The sequence below is a fragment of the Delphinapterus leucas genome, chromosome 5, assembly GCF_059928025.1.
Source record: "Delphinapterus leucas isolate spDelLeu-1000000601 "Yukka" chromosome 5, BTC_Dleu_Yukka2, whole genome shotgun sequence".
In the NCBI taxonomy this organism is placed as follows: Eukaryota; Metazoa; Chordata; class Mammalia; order Artiodactyla; family Monodontidae; genus Delphinapterus; species Delphinapterus leucas.
Window position 1 is genome coordinate 85,702,123 of NC_143133.1, and position 20,389 is coordinate 85,722,511.

The window sequence follows — 20,389 nt, forward strand, 5'->3', positions numbered from 1 at the left end:
CCCGGGTGCCACAACTACTGAGCCTGCGCTCTAGAGCCACAACTACTGAAGCCCGTGCGCCTAGAGCCCATGTTCTGCAACAAGAAAAGCCCCTGCAATGAGAAGCCCGCACACCGCAACGAAGAGTAGCCCCCCACTCGCCACAACTAGAGAAAGCCCAAGCGCAGCAACGAAGCCCCAATGCAGCCGAAGATAAATAAATAAATAAATTTATTAAAAAAAAAAAAAAGCAGCAATCAGGATAAGGTGACTAGAATAAGCACCAGAGGAAAAAACTAAGCACAGAATTATTTGTTGAAAGGAAGGTTAACAAGCTAAGTGTTTAATTAAAATATATACATATAAGTGTGTTTGTGTATAAAATGCATATCTAAGATAGATAGGATATACAGGCATTTACTCAAAGATGAACTCCTTTGAAAATTAACCTGAGATTATTTAGGGAGTTATTTAGTAGTGATCATTTTCCCCCATGTAACTAAAGTTTCTTATATACTGACTTCATTAAATAGGAAAACATCTGTCTTCATTTTACTTTTTTAATGAATAATGTCAAAGAGATGACACTTTGGTTGTACTTTAGAGAAGACAAAAATAATAAGATTATTTACCATGTAAATAAGTAGATTCACCTATGTGTGGGGAGAAGTATTGTGGCTGGCTTTGTTGGCCAAAATGCTATGCTAACTCTTAGATTAACAGGGATGCAATAATTTAACATTAAAGAGCCTGCAATGATAGCAAAGATCAATAAAACTAAAAGCTGGTTCTTTGAGAAGATAAACAAAATAGATAAACCACTAGCCAGACTCATCAAGAAAAAAAGGGAGAAGACTCAAATCAATAGAATTAGAAATGAAAAAGGAGAAGTAACAACTGACACTGCAGAAATAAAAAAAATCATAAGAGATTACTACAAGCAACTCTATGCCAATAAAATGGACAATCTGGAAGAAATGGACAAATTCTTAGAAATGCACAACCTGCCAAGACTGAATCAGGAAGAAATAGAAAATATGAACAGACCAATCACAAGCACTGAAATTGAAACTGTGATTAAAAATCTTCCAACAAACAAAAGCCCAGGACCAGATGGCTTCACAGGTGAATTCTATCAAACGTTTAGAGAAGAGCTAACACCTATCCTTCTCAAACTCTTCCAAACTATAGCAGAGGGAGGAACACTCCCAAATTCCTTCTACGAGGCCACCATCACCTTGATACCAAAACCAGACAAGGATGTCACAAAGAAAGAAAACTACAGGCCAATATCACTGATGAACATAGATGCAAAAATCCTCAACAAAATACTAGCAAACAGAATCCAACAGCACATTAAAAGGATCATACACCATGATCAAGTGGGGTTTATTCCAGGAATGCAAGGATTCTTCAATATACGCAAATCTATCAATGTGATAAACCATATTAACAAATTGAAGGAGAAAAACCATATGATCATCTCAATAGATGCAGAGAAAGCTTTCGACAAAATTCAACACCCATTTATGCTAAAAACCCTGCAGAAAATAGGCCTAGAGGGAACTTTCCTCAACATAATAAAGGCCATATATGACAAGCCCACAGCAAACATCATCCTCAATGGTGAAAAACTGAAACCATTTCCAATAAGATCAGGAAAAAGACAAGGTTGCCCACTCTCACCACTCTTATTCAACATAGTTTTGGAAGTTTTAGCCACAGCAATCAGAGAAGAAAAGGAAATAAAAGGAATCCAAATCGGAAAAGAAGAAGTAAAGCTGTCACTGTTTGCAGATGACATGATACTATACATAGAGAATCCTAAAGATGCTACCAGAAAACTACTAGAGCTAATCAATGAATTTGGTAAAGTAGCAGGACACAAAGTTAATGCACAGAAATCTCTGGCATTCCTATATACTAATGATGAAAAATCTGAAAGTGAAATCAAGAAAACACTCCCATTTACCATTGCAACAAAAAGAATAAAATATCTAGGAATAAACCTACCTAAGGAGACGAAAGACCTGTATGCAGAAAATTATAAGACACTGATGAAAGAAATTAAAGATGATACAAATAGATGGAGAGATATACCATGTTCTTGGATTGGAAGAATCAACATTGTGAAAATGACTCTACTACCCAAAGCAATCTACAGATTCAATGCAATCCCTATCAAACTACCACTGGCATTTTTCACAGAACTAGAACAAAAACTTTCACAATTTGTATGGAAACACAAAAGACCCCGAATAGCCAAAGCAATCTTGAGAACGAAAAAAGGAGCTGGAGGAATCAGGCTCCCTGACTTCAGACTATACTACAAAGCTACAGTAATCAAGACAGTATGGTACTGGCACAAAAACAGAAATATAGATCAATGGAACAGGATAGAAAGCCCAGCGATAAACCCACGCACATATGGACACCTTATCTTTGATAAAGGTGGCAGGAATGTACAGTGGAGAAAGGACAGCCTCTTCAATAAATGGTGCTGGGAAAACTGGACAGGTACATGTAAAAGTATGAGATTAGATCACTCCCTAACACCATACACAAAAATAAGCTCAAAATGGATTAAAGAGCTAAATGTAAGGCCAGAAACTATCAAACTCTTAGAGGAAAACATAGGCAGAACACTCTATGACATAAATCACAGCAAGATCCTTTCTGACCCACCTCCTAGAGTAATGGAAATAAAAACAAAAATAAACAAATGGGACCTAATGAAACTTCAAAGCTTTTGCACAGCAAAGGAAACCATAATCAAGACCAAAAGACAACCCTCAGAATGGGAGAAAATATTTGCAAATGAAGCAACTGACAAAGGATTAATCTCCAAAATTTACAAGCAGCTCATGCAGCTCAATAACAAAAAAACAAACAACCCAATGCAAAAATGGGCAGAAGACCTAAATAGACATTTCTCCAAAGAAGATATACAGAATGCCAACAAACACATGAAAGAATGCTCAACATCATTAATCATTAGAGAAATGCAAATCAAAACTACAATGAGATATCATCTCACACCAGTCAGAATGGCCATCATCAAAAAATCTAGAAACAATAAATGCTGGAGAGGGTGTGGAGAAAAGGGAACACTCTTGCACTGCTGGTGGGAATGTGAATTGGTTCAGCCACTATGGAGAACAGTATGGAGGTTCCTTAAAAAACTACAAATAGAATTACCATATGACCCAGCAATCCCACTACTGGGCATATACCCTGAGAAAACCAAAATTCAAAAAGAGTCATGTACCAAAATGTTCATTGCAGCTCTATTTACAATTGCCCGGAGATGGAAACAACCTAAGCGCCCATCATCGGATGAATGGATAAAGAAGATGTGGCACATATATACAATGGAATATTACTCAGCCTTAAAAAGAAATGAAATTGAGCTATTTGTAATGAGATGGATAGACCTAGAGTCTGTCATACAGAGTGAAGTAAGTCAGAAAGAAAAAGACAAATACCGTATGCTAACGCATATATATGGAATTTAAGGGGAAAAAAAATGTCATGAAGAACCTAGGGGTAAGACAGGAATAAAGACGCAGACCTACTGGAGAACGGACTTGAGGATATGGGGAGGGGGAAGGGTGAGCTTTGACAGGGCGAGAGAGAGTCATGGACATATACACACTAACAAACGTAGTAAGGTAGATAGCTAGGGGGAAGCAGCCGCAAGGCACAGGGATATTAGCTCGGTGCTTTGTGACAGCCTGGAGGGGTGGGATAGGGAGAGTGGGAGGGAGGGAGACGCAAGAGGGAAGACATATGGGAATATATGTATATGTATAACTGATTCACTTTGTTATAAAGCAGAAACTAACACACAATTGTAAAGCAATTATACCCCAATAAAGATGTTTAAAAAAAAAAAAAAAAAACTAGGGCAAAAAAAAAAAAAAAAATAAAGAGCCTGCAGTTTTCACCCTCCAATGTAAACCTATACAGTTAAGAAGTTTACAATGAAGGATGTATATAAAACTGGATATATATACTTACAAAGGTTCATTTAGATCAAATTTTAATGGAGAGGGGGGCCTTTTTGGTGACTGCCAAAACAAACCTAACAAAATACAAAATATTATTTTCAGTGTCAGCAGTCAGTAATAAATTGCATTAAACTTTCTTCTCAACACTGATATATACTTACTGCCATCTTTTAATCGTGTGTCCAGAGGGAAACAGTGAAGAAGCTGAAGAGCCTAAAGAAAAAATTGAATTAAAAAAAAATCACTACTTAATATTAACTGAAGTAAAAAAACCTCAAAAAACAACATACATAAAAAGATATATAGTGAAGTCTTCCGGTCACCGTGTACTCAATCTGCTCATTCTCCTGTCACTGCCCCCCACCCCAACTTGGAATAACCTCTATTGCTATTTTTTATCAACACTTATATAGTCTTTTTTCTTTTTTTTGCATCTATGGCAAACATGAATATAGATTATTTTATCCCTTTTCACAAACGGTGGCATATTTTACATATCATTCTGCTCCTTTCAAAGAGCTAATCCTTAAAACAAGCAAATAAAAAACAGTAAAAATACATAGTATTTTATATTTTGAAATGATATGCTGCTTGAGATTTGCTTCAAAACCATCTGGGGGAGGGTATATTAGGTGGGATTATAGATGAAATAAGATTTTCTATGAGCTGTTAATTGTTAAACCTGGGTGACAAATATATGAGGAATACATGGAGATTAATTATATGCTATTTTCTCTATTATTTCTGTGGTTGAATTTTTCCATGATAAAAAAAAGTTAAAAAACCCATAGAAGGAGAAAAAAGAGTTCTGTAGATTTTGAAACATGAGGTCATTGATAGTCATGGTAAGAATAATTTCAATAGTTGTGGGGAAAGAAGACACATTTACTGGATGAACACATGGCAACAGTTAGTATAGACCACTTTTCCAAGAAGCAGAGCAAAAAAGGAAGTGAAAAACAGGAATAAGTATAATTTAAAGACTTTAAAAGATGAGCTTATTTTATATTCCAATAGGTAAGAGCCTAAAGAGAGGGAGAGACTAAACAGAGTGCAGGACACATTCAAGCTTCTGTATGTAACTGGAGTAAGAATAACAGCTAATATTTCACTAAATATTTATGGGATGGACCAGGTTCTATGCTAAAGACTTTGCATGTATTAACTCATTTGATCCTCACCACTATGCTATGAGTCAGGCACCAATTTATTACTCCCATTTTACAATGAGGAAACAGACAAAATGTGATTATTAGATATATATGGGGAAGGCAAAATTCCAACAAAATTTCTGATGGAATCTCTATTCTCTCAGTCTCTTGCTTTACTCTGAACAACAAACTTCTTTATGATTACTGATTAAATGTATTCCTTCTTCTCTAGAAGGAAACCCTGTTTTATTAAAACCCATTTTGTACACAGAAAGACAAGGATTAGTTAAATGTATAACTGACAAGCCAATGGGTGGAGTTTAAATGCATTCTTTTTTTTGTTTGTTTGTTTTGTTTTGTTTTGTTTTTTGCGGTACGCGGGCCTCTCACTGTTGTGGCCTCTCCCGCCGTGGAGCACAGGCTCCGGACGCTCAGGCCCAGCGGCCATGGCCCTGGGCCCAGCTGCTCCGCGGCATATGGGATCCCCCTGGACCGGGGCACGAACCCACGTCCCCTGCATCGGCAGGCGGACTCTCAACCACTGCGCCACCAGGGAAGCCCTAAATGCATTCTTTAATCAGTAACATTCAGGGAGAAATTAGTTGTGTGCCCGTCACTTGTTCTCAGTTAACTTACTAATTTCTGAAAAGCTTCCTGAAAGAAAGAGTACACATTTTCAGGTCAATGAAATTAATTTCATAGTAATTAAATGAGCCAAGTTTAGACTTTTTCTTAATGTTTTATAATGTATACTTACCTTATGGTTAAAATATTTTTCAAACTTTAATCTTGCTAATTCTACACAGTGGGACCAATTTCTAGGTCTTCTGCTAAGTAACTTAATAACTTGAAAACAGCCTTCTAAACTGTGTCCAGTTTGTATCTTCTAGAATGAAAGGAAAAAAGAAAACAAAGCAAATACATGTCCAATTAATCACACAAACACACATGCACATATTCCCAGGAAATGTCAGCCAAAGTTTGAAGTGCCAGCTCATGTGTCTTATGATTTTATTATTTTCACCTCACGCTCCCTGTCCCCGTCTTTCTACTTTCCCTCTTTCTTTTCTTTTCTGGAGGGGAAATGGGAAAAGATAGTATGTAAAATGTTAACTCTAAAGTTTCTTATCTCCCAAGTTATCCTCATGTCTTGCTAGTGGTAAGTTAGTACTATGTATGTACTTACTATACGAAGTGCTATGAATAATATTTTATACTAAAAAGCTGGCATTTTTAGTGTAGGATTAAAGGAAAGTGAAAAAACAGCTTTGAAGTTGCCTTCACCATGAGACTAATAAATCTGAGACCATTCCTACTCCTGAAATTTTCACTAAAACTTACTTCCGTTTTTTCCAAAGAGCTTAACAATCTGTTTTATTATTTGTAGCTCTCTTATCATTTATCAAATCCTTATCAGGTTGAACCATATGAATTGCTGTTCTGTGAGTCAAACATGGTAAAATATTTGCAACTCCATATAGTTTGACCAAATTAAAAATGAAGGGTTATTTGTGACCTGCTAACTTCGAGATTCCTCATATACTTACTATATACAATATTAATGTATAAACTCTGTTTAAGGAGGTAAACTATTTATAGGCAACCTGAAAATAAGATTACACTGACATAAAGTGTTGGGGTTAGCAGATGCAAACTACTATATACAGAATGGATAAACGACAAGGTTCTACTGTATAAGATAAGGAACTAAATTCAAAATCCTGTGATAAACCATAATGGAAAAGAATATGAAAAAGAATGTACATACATATAACTGAATCATTTTGCTGTACAGCAGAAATTACCACAACATTGGAAATCAACTACACTTCAATTAAAAAAGAAAGTATATTGTTTTTTACCTTTAAGACTTCTTCTGCAGATGGATAGGTTTGCCAAAATTTGTTAAACAACGAAGGCTTGTAGGAAAAGGAACTTTCAAACTATAAGGGAAAAGAGGAAAACACATTACAAATAAAAGTATGTTTAAAAGTTGGAAATATCTGATGAACTGGGCAATTGGGATTGACATGTATACACTGATGTGTATAAAATTGATGACTAATAAGAACCTGCTGTATAAAAAAATAAAATTAAAAAATTAAAAAAAAGTTGAATATATCATCTTTTCTACTTCAAAGAAAAATTTCTTAAAAAATATCTTTATTACCTTATCTCTTGCCCATTGTATAGTGTGTTCAATAGCAGCTGGAAAGGACTTTAGGGTACAAAATGGTATTTCTTCTTCTGGGGGATCCCGCTATTTTATAAAATATGACAACAGTTAAGAGAAGCAATGACCATTTTTTATGGAATGAATTTACTTGAGTGTTTTAAGACCATTAAAAAACAAAATTCAAAAATAAAACAAATCCAACATTTTTTATCTTCTTTCTCCTACACATTAAGAAGAAAAGATTATTCTTTTGACACTTAACCCACGTGTTTATAGCCATGTAACAACAAACACAAATTCTATGGTCACTTATTATCTGTGCACTCCTTTGGTACCATGTAGTACTCATATAGCAGATTACCATATATAATTACCTTTTTTTGTTTTCTCCAAGTATCAAAGGTGACATTTAACACTTTAAATATTCTGCATTTTGAAAAATAATTCAAGAATTCCCAATATAGTGCCCACATACCGTTTCTTTCTCCAGGTAGAAAAAATATTTGTAAGCAGGAATCATATGTTCTTGATGCTTGGTATAGTTTCTTGCAGAAATTGTGTATTAAATAAATGACAAATGTCTATGTTGTGTCATATGAAAAAGTACCATTGAAGAAATTCATATTCTCTTAAAGGGTACATTTGGTACATTTAGTCTTATTGGCTTACCCAATCTAAAACAACTCACTTTGTCTCTTTTTACTTAGAGATTTTATTTTAGTGTGTTGATCTATAAAATACCACGGAATATTTTATAAACCAAAAAGGAAAGCCAGATGGAGTATTCAATTCTAGTTTTTCTGAGTATGAAGTTAGAGAATATACGTATAGGAGAAGGGGAAGATGTGGTAGAATGAGAGAATCAAGGGAACTTTCGGAATTTTGTAACATCCCCTACTTTGAAAATCTTCTAGTATGATCCCAGCATATCATGATTTTCTCCACCTAATTTCCTTCAAATCAAACTTATCAATTTTGTCTATTATAGTGTTTTCACTATATAAACTTCTGATTGCATGAGAGTAAAGGGGAAAACAAATTTTATTAAAATTTAAAAAATTTTCTAAACCAAACATATCCATTAAATAAAGGGATATTTATGTTTGTAAAATAATATTCTTCTTTCAATTTTACAACTTGGGTTGACCTTTTTAAAAAATTTTTTAAAATTAATTAATTAATTTATTTTTTGCGGTACGTGGGCCTCTCACTGTTGTGGTCTCTCCCATTGTGGAGCACAGGCTCCGGACGCGCAGGCTCAGCAGCCATGGCTCACGGGCCCAGCCGCTCTGCGGCATGTGGGATCTTCCCGGACCGGGGCAAGAACCCGTGTCCCCTGCATCGGCAGGCGGACTCTCAACCACTGCACCACCAGGGAAGCCCGACCTTTTTTTTTTTTTTAAATCCTCAAGCCTACATTTCTTAGACCAGTGATTTTCAAAGTTGGTAGTATCGCAAAATCACTCGTGGAGGTTAAAAAAAAAAGTTACACCTATATCATTTGTATAAAATATATTGTTATAAATGGCTTGGTCCCTCATATGGAGAAACCGAGTCTTCAGTAAGATTTTGGGTGGGTCACCAGTTCAAAGGTTGCTAAAAACTAATCAAGCAGCTCTGAGAAACAAACAGTAAACACAAGAATAATATTCCAGAAAGACCGGAAACAAAATTTTGATGATTAAAAAAATAAGTTCAGCTACATTTAAAAAAATGTCTATACACATATGCACAGACATCATTGGCGGATCAAAAACAGAAGGGATTAGGAATGCTAAACCAAATTTACTGACTAATGAAGAGAAACAAACCGTGAGATATAAAAATGATGAGATATAAAGAAGAGATATTTACTTTAAAAAAGTGGTTCACTTACATGACTATTATAGGATTCAGTTAAATGAGGTACAATAACTTCAGTGTGTCCCTTAGTGCCCATTGTTCCAGAATCTAAGAGGGGCCGTAGATTTGCTAAGCAACGGCTATGTGAAAAGAAAATAGGTAACAAACATAAAAGTGAGCAGTAACAATGTAAGCAGAGGACAACTTACCAATTTCTACTGACCATTTCACATGTTGATCACTTCTTGGATATAACACTTTAGGAAACAGCTACATGACCACCAAACAACCCATTTATTATTACCATCCCCTTCCTCCCACAAACTTTGTTGCTCACTCTAGCAATTTTTGTCTCTACCTTCCATTCCCAAGTTTGGTAGTTTTAGAACAAGACACATTACGTTTATCTTGTTCTAAAACTCCTACACAGAATGGATAAACAAGGTCCTAATGTGTAGCACAGGGAACTATATTCAATATCCCATGATAAACCATAATGGAAAAGAATATAAAAAAAGAATGTCTCTATGTGTATAACTGAGTCACTGCTGTACAGCAGAGATTGCCACAACATTGTAAATCAACTATACTTCAATAAGAAAACAGAAAAAACAAACTCCTATCAAATTTTGGGCTTCAACTTTTTTTCCTCTGGGTTAACTCTTAATTAATATGTTACCCTTTCTTTTCTTGTTTTCTATTTCTTCTTTGGTTTATTTTCCGACTATAAGTTCTACCTCACTATATCTTTTCAACATTTTCTTCATCCCAAACCTTCTTTCTCAATACTTATGATACCTATATTCAACATATTTTATTTAATTTCTTAAAGTTTCTTTTTTGCCTTTCTCTGCACAAGTTTACAAACTTTCCACTGTACTCTCAACTGGTAAATTTTCCTGCTAATAAATCTGCTCTAGCACCCTAACATTAGAGAGTCATACAAAGATATAAGAAAGATTATGTAAGGTGTATACATCATAGTCATTTATTCATCTACTTATTTAACAAATATTTACTGAATGACACCATGTATTGGGCACTGAGGACAGAGTGATGGGAAAATAAATAATAACTGAATAAATGATTTAGTGAGGAAACAAATATTAAATAAATGTGCATGTCAATAAAAAATAAGTGCTATGAAGGAAAAATGAGTGCTGTGAAAGGTTATCTTAGGAGGATCTAATTTAGAATTCAGGGGTTAAAGAAAGTCTGTTTGGATAAAGACATTTAGGCTGAAACTGAAAGGATGAGAGAAAAAACTAAAGGAAGTGAAGAGTAAGTAGGCAGATTTGGGGTCAGGAGCTTTAGAACAAGATAAACATAATTTCCTGAGGTTGAAGGAGATCATGTACAAATCCCTGAGGTGAAAAGTGTTAGATGCCCCCAATGTAAGAACTGAAAGAAAGAATGTGTGGCTAGAATAAGGGGAACCAGGGAGAAACAGTAAGTTTTAAGCTGGAGTGGTGGACAGGTGGCAGATACTCTATGAAAAACATTTAGGCCATTTTAAAGATTTTTAATTTTATCCTGTCTCTAATGGGAAATCATCAAAAGGCTTGGGTTCAAGGAGAACTATAATAGGAACATAAAGAATAATCAGAAACTTCGGTAACTTTTCAATAAATAGGTGTGAGAAATGAAGTGAAAACAAAAGAAAGACAATTTCTATGAACCTGAATTTCAAGAACATACCTGTCTACGTATCTCCTGGCTTCCACATTATCTAATGCTGTAATAATTATATCCTGCTTAGTATAGAACTCATCATTGTAAATCACCTCGGTGGCTGGACATACTTTGTTCAAGTGTGCATCTATCTTTAATTGAGGATTTATTTTCAGGGTTGCATCAGCAGCAGTATAGCTTTTAGGTTTCTAAACAAATAACATATAAAAACAGAAGAAATAAATGGTAAACAGGAAAAATAGGCCATGACTGAACTTAAAACATTTTTTATATGAAGAATAATGTAATGAGACCAGTTTTCATTTTTAATTTGTGGATATTACATTCACTGTGGTCATGCTGCATTTAGTAATGCACATTAGAATTAATAATTCATACATTTTGTTTTTTTTGCGGTACGCGGGCCTCTCACCGCCGTGGCCCCTCCCGCCGCGGAGCACAGGCTCCGGACGCGCAGGCCCAGCAGCCATGGCCCATGGGCCCAGCCGCTCCGTGGCACGTGGGATCCTCCCAGACCAAGGCACGAACCCGTGTCCCCTGCATCGCAGGCGGATTCTCAACCACTGCACCACCAGGGAAGCCCCATAATTCATACATTATTAATAAAAATGTAAACAACTTCTATTTTACAGCTAAGTGCTCTGTAATTCTTAAAATATTAGTTAAAAGTCTAATTAAAAGTACATTTTTCCCTAGTAATGAGGTTTGAATCAAGTAAGTGCCTAGAAAAAAAAAATGAGAACACATTCAGTACAATATTAGAAATCCAAGTTCTATAGAATATGAACTCTCAGAGGTATGGTAACCTAATATCAATATTTTGGTACTAAAATGTTTAAAAAATTTTACCATTTCTGGATGGAAATAAAAAATTATTACATATGTTTCAGTTTTATAAAAAGAGTACCCTTTCTTTTCTTTTAGAGTTAGTGATCATTTTTAAATCACTGGTGTCCTTTCAGGTGCTATCATAGTTTATTTGGGAGTACTGGCTCTAACCCTAAGTATCTATAGATCATTCAGCTTGAACGAATGCATCTAGTTTTAATGGTATCTGTCTGTTCTCATATTGTTAGACGGACATGTTTTTACTTCTCAGCGCTATTAGCATTCATACATACAAATTGTAAACTTTGTTAGAAGTGTAAAACAAACAGGCTTTAATAGTTCTTTTATAAGTAAAATGCACAAAGGTCTGTGAATGAATCTTATCACATAAATTTTAGTTCATGAGAGACCCTGTTACTTAGTTCTTTGTATTTGGATAGGTGAGGTCATTCGGTTAACTATGCCACTATATAACTATATACAAGTATGCTTTAATTACTTTCCTGTTCATGACATTTCTTAGTTTACCAAGATTCTCAATGAGTTGTAGAACAACAAAGTGAAAAAAATTTCTAAAGAGCAAATTTGCTTGACTGACTAAATTGTTTCTTTTACTGACTTAAATATTTTGACCTCCATAAAAAAGACTGAAAATAAGCATTATTTTATAATAAAAAGGGATGTTAAATAATCAAACAAGAGCAAAAGAGCAAAAAATTCTCAAACTTTACCTGTTTTGTAATAAAGGTTAATAAAAAAGACAGTGCCAAATTTGTCATCTATAAAAACTTCAAATTAGGGAAGCTGTTTTTATATCCTAAGATGTTTCTAAAATTACATAGATACATCTTGATTATAAAATGAAAAAAATACTGCCCATCATTCACAACTCAGATTTTAACACCCAAAATCAATGCAAAAACTAATTTTTATATTAAAAAATAATTATATATTTACTCTATTGTCATTCCCATTATTTGATAATTTGAGAGATTCTAATAAAATAAAGAAGATACTATGCTTGTTCAAGCTCCATTTTCTATTTATAAAAAGGAAACTCTCTTCTTTTTTGTATAACATAATAGATGATTCAAATTTGAAACAGTATAACAACACACCTGTATGTGATGAGGACGAAATAGAAACTGTCTATTCAAGTTGGATTTTTCTATCAAGTCAGGATCTGTTACTGTAACCTAATACCAAGGAAAAAAATGGCTGAAATTACATAAGAGATAAATTTAAATCTACTTTGTTTTTCTCTGAATGACTAAAACAACTCCCACAAGTTATTCTAAATTATTTTGGCTGGTGAAAGTTATAATACAAATACTCCAAAACTGGTTACCAATACTACTGTTTTTATACTTATATTTAATGATAATGTTTAGCATACGAACATGTCAAACAAAACAGCTGAAACCAACTGCAACTCCTACTCAAAACTTTTTTTTAACTCTTCATAACAAAATAAAGGTTTAACATCACTATCACATTTTAGAACCGTAATGGATTAGCCATAGAGGAGTTAGCTCTTCTTTCTATACATATTTATTCTCAGTCTCAATTGATTGGGAAAGAAAGCCTGCATGTTTCAATTTGAAAGCTCTTGCTAAAGCAGAGGTCTACGAACTACAGTGCAGGCAGGCTGCCTGTTTTTGTAAATAAATTTTACTGAACACTGTCACGCCACTTTATGGCTGTTTTCATACTGCGATGGCAGAGCTCAGCAGCTGTGACAGAGCCTTAAGATCCACAAGCCTAGAACAGTTACAATCTGGTTAAGAAAAAGTTTGCAGACCCCCATTATAAAGGATGAAAGATTAAAGTAAACAGATCCAAGATAATCTAAAAAGTACTCATAATGCATTTGCCACTTAAGCTAGTATTTGTAAAAGGTTTCACTAGAAGCAGTATTCTCAGAGTGTGTTCCAGCTGTTACATGTTGATTTGTATTCCCAAACACATTCACTTTCTTTTAGCTGGCATTTCAGATATATATATATATATATATATATATATATATATATATATATATATATATATATATATATTTGGGATTAGTTTACCTTTTCAGTCTGAACACACTTGTCTCTTCAACTCTGGAAACTTGTCATTATCCTTGGAATATATTACTTCTTCTCCCTTATCTTTACTCTCTCTGGAAATTCTACTACACTTATGTTGGACCATGCAAATGTATCCTCTTTCATTAAAAAAAAAAAGAATCTTTCTATACTATATTTTGGGTATTTATCTTCTTTTCATCCATTCTCACTTCAGCTATATTGGAATTTTAAGTTCACTGATTATACAAAAATTCTTCCTTGGCTTTTTGTGAAAATTCCAGTGCCTTTTTCCCTCATGTTTCCATTCCTCTTTCTATGTCTTTGGTCATTTTTAACTTTACAGTTTGTTCTATTATCTGTAGCACTCCTATTATCTATAGTTCTTAGAGAGTTAATTCTTCTATTTTCATTGGCTGATTCTTCCAGGTGGTACCTTTTTCTAGTAGACTGTCATTTTTCATTGTGAATTGTCTTGAATGGATGTTGATTTCTCTGCATAGTCCTATGTACTCTCAGTGTGTAAGTACCACCATGATGTGGTTTTGCATTTGTTTTAATCAGAGGTTTCAATGGCCCTAAACTTGTTATATTCATTTCTCTTCTTGAAGTTTTTATATGATATAATTTTGGACCCCATACACCAGTGTGGTGCAGCTCTGAGTTATGATTTCTTACAAATGACTTTCTTTCTAGTTAATGTATTGGACATATAATTAAGACAGAAACACTTATGAGTCACCACAGCTTTTAGCTCAGGAATTAATTTCCCTCTTGGTTCCTGGAACCTGGGGATTTCTCTTTCCTTCCTTCTAGTTAGTTTGGCTACTTATGTAAACACTTTAAAAAAGAAGAATTTATACAGCAAGACTATGCATTTGCAGTAGGCTAGAAATCTGTCCACATTAACTTACCTTGTTTTGTTACCTGAAGTAAGTAGGTTTATTTACTATAGTTCTTTTCCTGACTTTTATATGCTGATATGTATTATGAAGTTCCAAGGAGTAAAGTAGGTGATATCCAAACTTGTGTAACCAAGGATTTTTTTTTAAGAAATACTTTAAAAACTACCAGAACTAATAGTCATTTGTGGAACACAATTTAGGAAATGCTGAGCAGGAATAATATAACTGTAGGACATCTGCCTGTAACTGTGAGAGTAAGTTTAATAAACTATAAAATGTGAACTATTAAATAAATTTTAGTCATTTAATTACTCACTATTAGTCACCATGATAAATCTATGATATCACCACTGTAGTGTACATCTTAAAGGCAAACAGCATCAATGAAATACATTTTTATTTAAATATATGACATGGCTTTCCAGTTAACTGATATTTATCATCTTAAGAGTTTATACTGTATACCAAAGTTTACACTACTCACTCTTTTGATACTCACCAATTGAAACAATATTTGAGTACTCTGCAACTTTCTAATGTTAGCTTCTCCCATCTTAAATATTTATTTAATAATAAGTAGTATCTAATAGAAATAACAGTATTAATGTGCTTTATTGTTTCAAAAGCCCTTTCACATTTGATCTTCATAATTACATTATGAGGCAGGTAGTACAGATAACAGTTTCACAATACTAAAGAAAGAAACTGAGGAGCAGAGAACTCAAGTTATTTGTCACAAGGTTGCATAAATTTTGAAAAATGGTCAGGGTAGAATCAGAATCTTCCAATTTCTAGCCTAGTGGCCCTATCCTCAAAAACCAATACTTCAGATGCATGCAGTCAAATATGATTCAAAACTGGGCAGCAAAAGAAATATAAACTTTTAACTCTCAAGGATTTATATCTTACCATTCCCTTCTCTTTGCCTGTGCCAACACCTAGCAAAGCAAAATTTTTTAACATTTCACAGCCTATGGCTCCACATCCTACCTATGGAGAAGAAAAATAAAAGGTATCAGATTAAATAAAATTAAAACATCTACTTACTAAAGAGCAATTTCATCTTAAGTTTCTTCAAATGCTGTTACAATACATACTTTTAAAAATAATTTGAACTTTTAAAGTAACTTAAAAATCATTTTACTTTAAAAGATTTAATGGTTCATGATATCATTATAAGTGTCTCGATTAAAAAAATGTATAAATCATAGAAGGAAAAGCATAATATTTATAATTCCTTTAAAAAGAAGACATTTTAATATTCCACACAAAAGCCAAAGTTTGAACTCAGTTTTTATATAAGATGGAAACAAACAGCATGAAACAGTGCAACATTACAATTAAAAAGATTACTTGTTTATAGACAATTTTCTAAACTCATTTGATGAATACAACTATTCTAAGACTTTTAAGTAAAAACTAATAATAGATTCTACATGCAGGTAAAAGCTCAGGAATACTGCTGATTTCCAAAATATTATTTAAAAAATGAATAATAAAAATCAGTAGTACTTTTAGGACTGATTATAATAATTAAAAAAAATAAGTGGCAGGAGAAGTCGTCTTATGCTATTGGGGAGAGCTTCCCTGTCAATGCACTAAGACATTTAAGAAAGACAGATCCACCTACATATTCCTACATTTGGTAAGAAAAAACAAAAAAAAACCCCAAACCCACAATTTTTAATGTATTTCTAGAAAATCATTTAATGTTCAAAACTATTATACTCGTATTTTAACTTTACACGTACTAATTCTCTAGACGATGGGTTGGCAAACGTCTTCTATAAAGGGCCAGACAGTGAATGTTTTCAGCTTTGTAAGCGATATGGTCTTTTTCACAACTACTCAGCTCCACTATTATAGTATGAAAGAAGCCATAGACAATATTTGAATAAATGGGCTTGGCTGTGTTCTCGTGAAACTTTATTTATAAAAACAGGCAGCAGGATGGATTTGGCCTGCAGGTACAGTTTACAAATTCCTGTTTTAAACATTTCCTGAATGTCTACTATGTTAGAAACTTTACTCAAATTTCCTTTAATAAATTAACTTGATATACAAGAGCAGTTTGACTGTACTATTTATTCTCATTATTATTCCTACTTACTAAAAAGATATTCAAATTTTGTAGCTTCTGACACAAAGTGTCTCCAATGCAGGCTCGTAAGGCATCATATCTATCTCCTCTGTAAAAAACAATATAAACCAAGAAAATAGAATGGTATAAAAAAACATTATTAAGATTAGTTTAATTGCTGCTAGTACCAATTTAATGAGTTTCTTCCAAACTAATAGATAAATTATCTTATTTGAAAGAGAAGAAACTTCATAAAGAAATCAGTTGTTTCTTTTTTCCATTTGACTTAATATTCGAAGTCCAAATGACTTAAGTGAAGGTCACTTTAGTTTATCTGGAAAAAAATTTTTAAGGCAGGGATTTTTAATAAAGGTTTGTAGAGAAGACTATGGCTGGGCTTTGAAGTTGTTAACCCACTTAAATTGAAGGCAGAACTTTGGGTTATGTGTATTTCTGGGAGAATGAATTCATAAGCTTTTATCAGATTCCCAAAGAGATATGTGACCCAAAAGGTAAAGAATGACTGATATAAATAAAAGCTGCAGGTAGCAATTGTTTTCATCTAAAATCAGAATGATGTTTCGAAACCTAATCATTCTCATGATATAAATTTAACACTTTATATTCATTATTTATAAGGTGGTAAAGAGATACTGCATTATTATGACACAATCTCTAAGTAGAGAAGAAATGACTGCAGAAGTGAGCTCAGGAGAAAAGACATCTAAAACAAATGCATGTTTGCACAAAAACTCTTTTAATCTAGTTGCTCCTTATAAACATACAACTAAGAAAAAAGCAACAAAAAGGTCAGTATTACCGTGGGAGAAATTCTTCACGTTCAGGTTTGCCTAGGGATTCGACAATATCTGCTGCTTCAATATATAACTTAAAGTAGAAGATAAAAACATAACTTACTATGTAGAAAGCTAAATTGCTAGAAAAAGTAATTATCTTCTGTAGTTATTTAATGATCATTAAAGAAAACAATGATAAACATGCTGCTTCAGAGTAAAATAATGGATTAAAAAATATAATTGTTTCTTATGCAATAAACATTCCTTACATTCTTTCATTGAAACAATGGTTAAATCTGGAGGAACTGTAAAAAGATATAATTTGATTCATGTCATTTAGCCATCTTACAGATGATATATTCTATTATTAACAAACAAAAGGAAATTTCACCTCCAAATCTATTTTTTATAACTACATAAAAACTTCTGGAAGCTCATTCAATTTCAGCTACATTTGAATAATTTGTTTACTTTTGATAGGAAAGTACCTAGTCCATATTTAATTTCCAACTTGGAAACTATGTCATCTGTAATTATTACATATACTACAGAGGAAATGGTCTAGGAAGCCACAATTTCAGCATTTAAAATAATATCAAACAGAATTAGTTCAGGTTAATGAAAAAAACCCCTGAGTCTCATTCTCATTTTCATTTTAAGTAACTTATATGGCTAAAAAACGTGAACATGACCATGAACATGAATAAATGGCTATTTAATTATAACATAGAATCTATATTAATAACATAATTTATATTCCCCATGCTGCTAATAGTTATATCTAAACCAGACTTTTACAATTGAACTTGTACACTGTGTTAAAATAAACCAAATAATCCAGCAGCAAAATAACATTAATTAATAGCAGCAATAATAAATTTACAAATTTTAATTATTAAAGCTAAATTTAAACTTTTTAAAACATAATAAACAAGATCAATGTTATATTCAAATGTTTAAAATTTAAAAAAAAAAAAGGGCCTGAAGAGTATCCTTTGATACACTTTGCCAATTATTCCTTCTGGTAATAGAAACCAGGGTTTTTCCATCTTGTGATGTTTTTACCCTATATAGTTCTCAAACTTTTACCATTCCTATGCTTTCTACCTTTAGAAGTTTATACCTAGAAACTAGGGAATCTGAAGATTCATGATGCCAAAAGACTCCATGAAACAGTTCAGGAGTCCTGAAAGCATGTGACTGCTAAACTAACAGTAGTGGAAACTAAATATAAGGATAAGAAAATTCCTTATATATAAGGAATATAAGAGTGAAAATTCCTTCACTCTCACAAATGAGGGAAATACATCCTAGAATGCAACTCTGGGTTACATGCCAATAGCCTCAACAAATGATCTTGTCAGATTCCATTATAGAATTAAGTTTTGGTGGCACATCACATCTGACTCATGCATCAAAAAATACTTTAAGGTTGCTTTTATAATATATTAATTAATACTATGTTATAATTCATAACAGACATTCATTATATGGGTGAATAATTCAACCTTAAGTACAAAAAAAATATTAAAATAGAGAACTAACCCACTGGCATAAAGGAGAAAACTTTCCTGTCACAGCTTTCAATACTTCTTGGCTGGCAACACCTCCTACTGCTGCAGCAAGTGGGGGTAAAAAGCCTTGGGCAGTCCAAGAGAGCCAACGCACAATGTCATAATTTACTTCAGGCTGAAACACAAGCCATGAAAGACAATAATATTAACAGTATTCACATGGTATACTCAAAATTTCAATAAATAATTATACCTTAACTTCTAAAAGAGCTACTCAATTTCCCTAATAGTTTTTAAGTCCTAAAAAAAAGTCCCAATCTCATAATAAAAGATCCAATTCCATGTCAGTTACCTTAAGCAGTATATTTCATTACCAGTACCTGCCCAATTTTGCTTTTTGACTCTTTATGTGACACTAGGGAACAATTTAGAATTAACTGGATTATCTACCGTGATGTTGGACAAACAACCAGAATTTTAAAAAACATGTTTTAATGAAAACTATGGAAAAACCTTGCAACTATATAAATGAAAAAAAAAAAAATGACCCATAAAAAATGATGAGCTATCATTTGTGCTTGAAGTGGCAAATAAAAAGTAAAACTGTAAAAAATGAGACAATACATTGTTAGAAAAGGCAGTTTAGGAAAAAAATTGAGAGTAATGGCACTTTTGCATACAAATCTAAGAGCCAATCACCACAAAGTTCTCATTATCATACTTAAACTGAAATGATGTTTCTCAAAATAAAATTTATTAGTATTTTTAAGAAAAAAATGGAGAACTGGATTTTGGAGCTATTATTTTAGCACAATTTCTTATTTGTCACAAAGATCTCTTCATGAGCTCTGGCTTCTCTTTCTCTTCCTGTTCTTTCAACATCAGTAACTAGAATCTTAACCTAGGATTCAAGTAGGGCTCAATTAATCTCTTGAAATTCTATGTAAAATGTACATTTAGGGGAAGAAGGAAGGCTTTTATTACATTATCAAAGATATCTATGACACAAAAAGAGATTACTATTTACTCACATTCCACCCACTCCATTTCAATTTTCTATATCTCACTATTTTACAACTATTTAGCACTAAACTCAACTCAGATTACAATTTCATTTAAGATGTGGCATTTCTGAATGCAGAGATATTGGTGGTACTGATAATATTAAAAACAATGACAAGAATGCTAATAGAAGCAGGTAATTTGGTTGAGCATCTATTTTGAGTTGTATATTATTAGTCCACATGTAACCTTCAAAATAATCCTAGGAAATATAATTTCTATCATACAAATTAGAAAACTGAAACTTTGAAAGATTAAGTAATTTACTCAAGATTTTACTGCTAGTA

General features: G+C 33.1%; 1 protein-coding gene across 2 annotated transcripts in view; it reads right to left on the minus strand.

Annotated features, from left to right (window-relative positions):
• The window catches only part of UBA6 (ubiquitin like modifier activating enzyme 6), an 82,946-nt gene that overhangs the window by 13,829 nt on the left and 48,728 nt on the right, over positions 1-20,389 (minus strand). For both annotated transcript variants that reach the window (XM_022561690.3, XM_089911999.1), the window contains 12 exons: positions 19,072-19,215; positions 17,550-17,617; positions 16,760-16,838; positions 15,559-15,639; positions 12,797-12,874; positions 10,857-11,038; positions 9,193-9,298; positions 7,311-7,400; positions 7,003-7,083; positions 5,898-6,026; positions 4,151-4,202; positions 4,000-4,063 (listed from right to left, as the gene is read on the minus strand). In XM_022561690.3, coding sequence (XP_022417398.2) covers positions 4,000-4,063; positions 4,151-4,202; positions 5,898-6,026; positions 7,003-7,083; positions 7,311-7,400; positions 9,193-9,298; positions 10,857-11,038; positions 12,797-12,874; positions 15,559-15,639; positions 16,760-16,838; positions 17,550-17,617; positions 19,072-19,215 — 1,154 coding nt within the window. The remainder of the gene's footprint in view (positions 1-3,999; positions 4,064-4,150; positions 4,203-5,897; positions 6,027-7,002; positions 7,084-7,310; positions 7,401-9,192; positions 9,299-10,856; positions 11,039-12,796; positions 12,875-15,558; positions 15,640-16,759; positions 16,839-17,549; positions 17,618-19,071; positions 19,216-20,389) is intronic.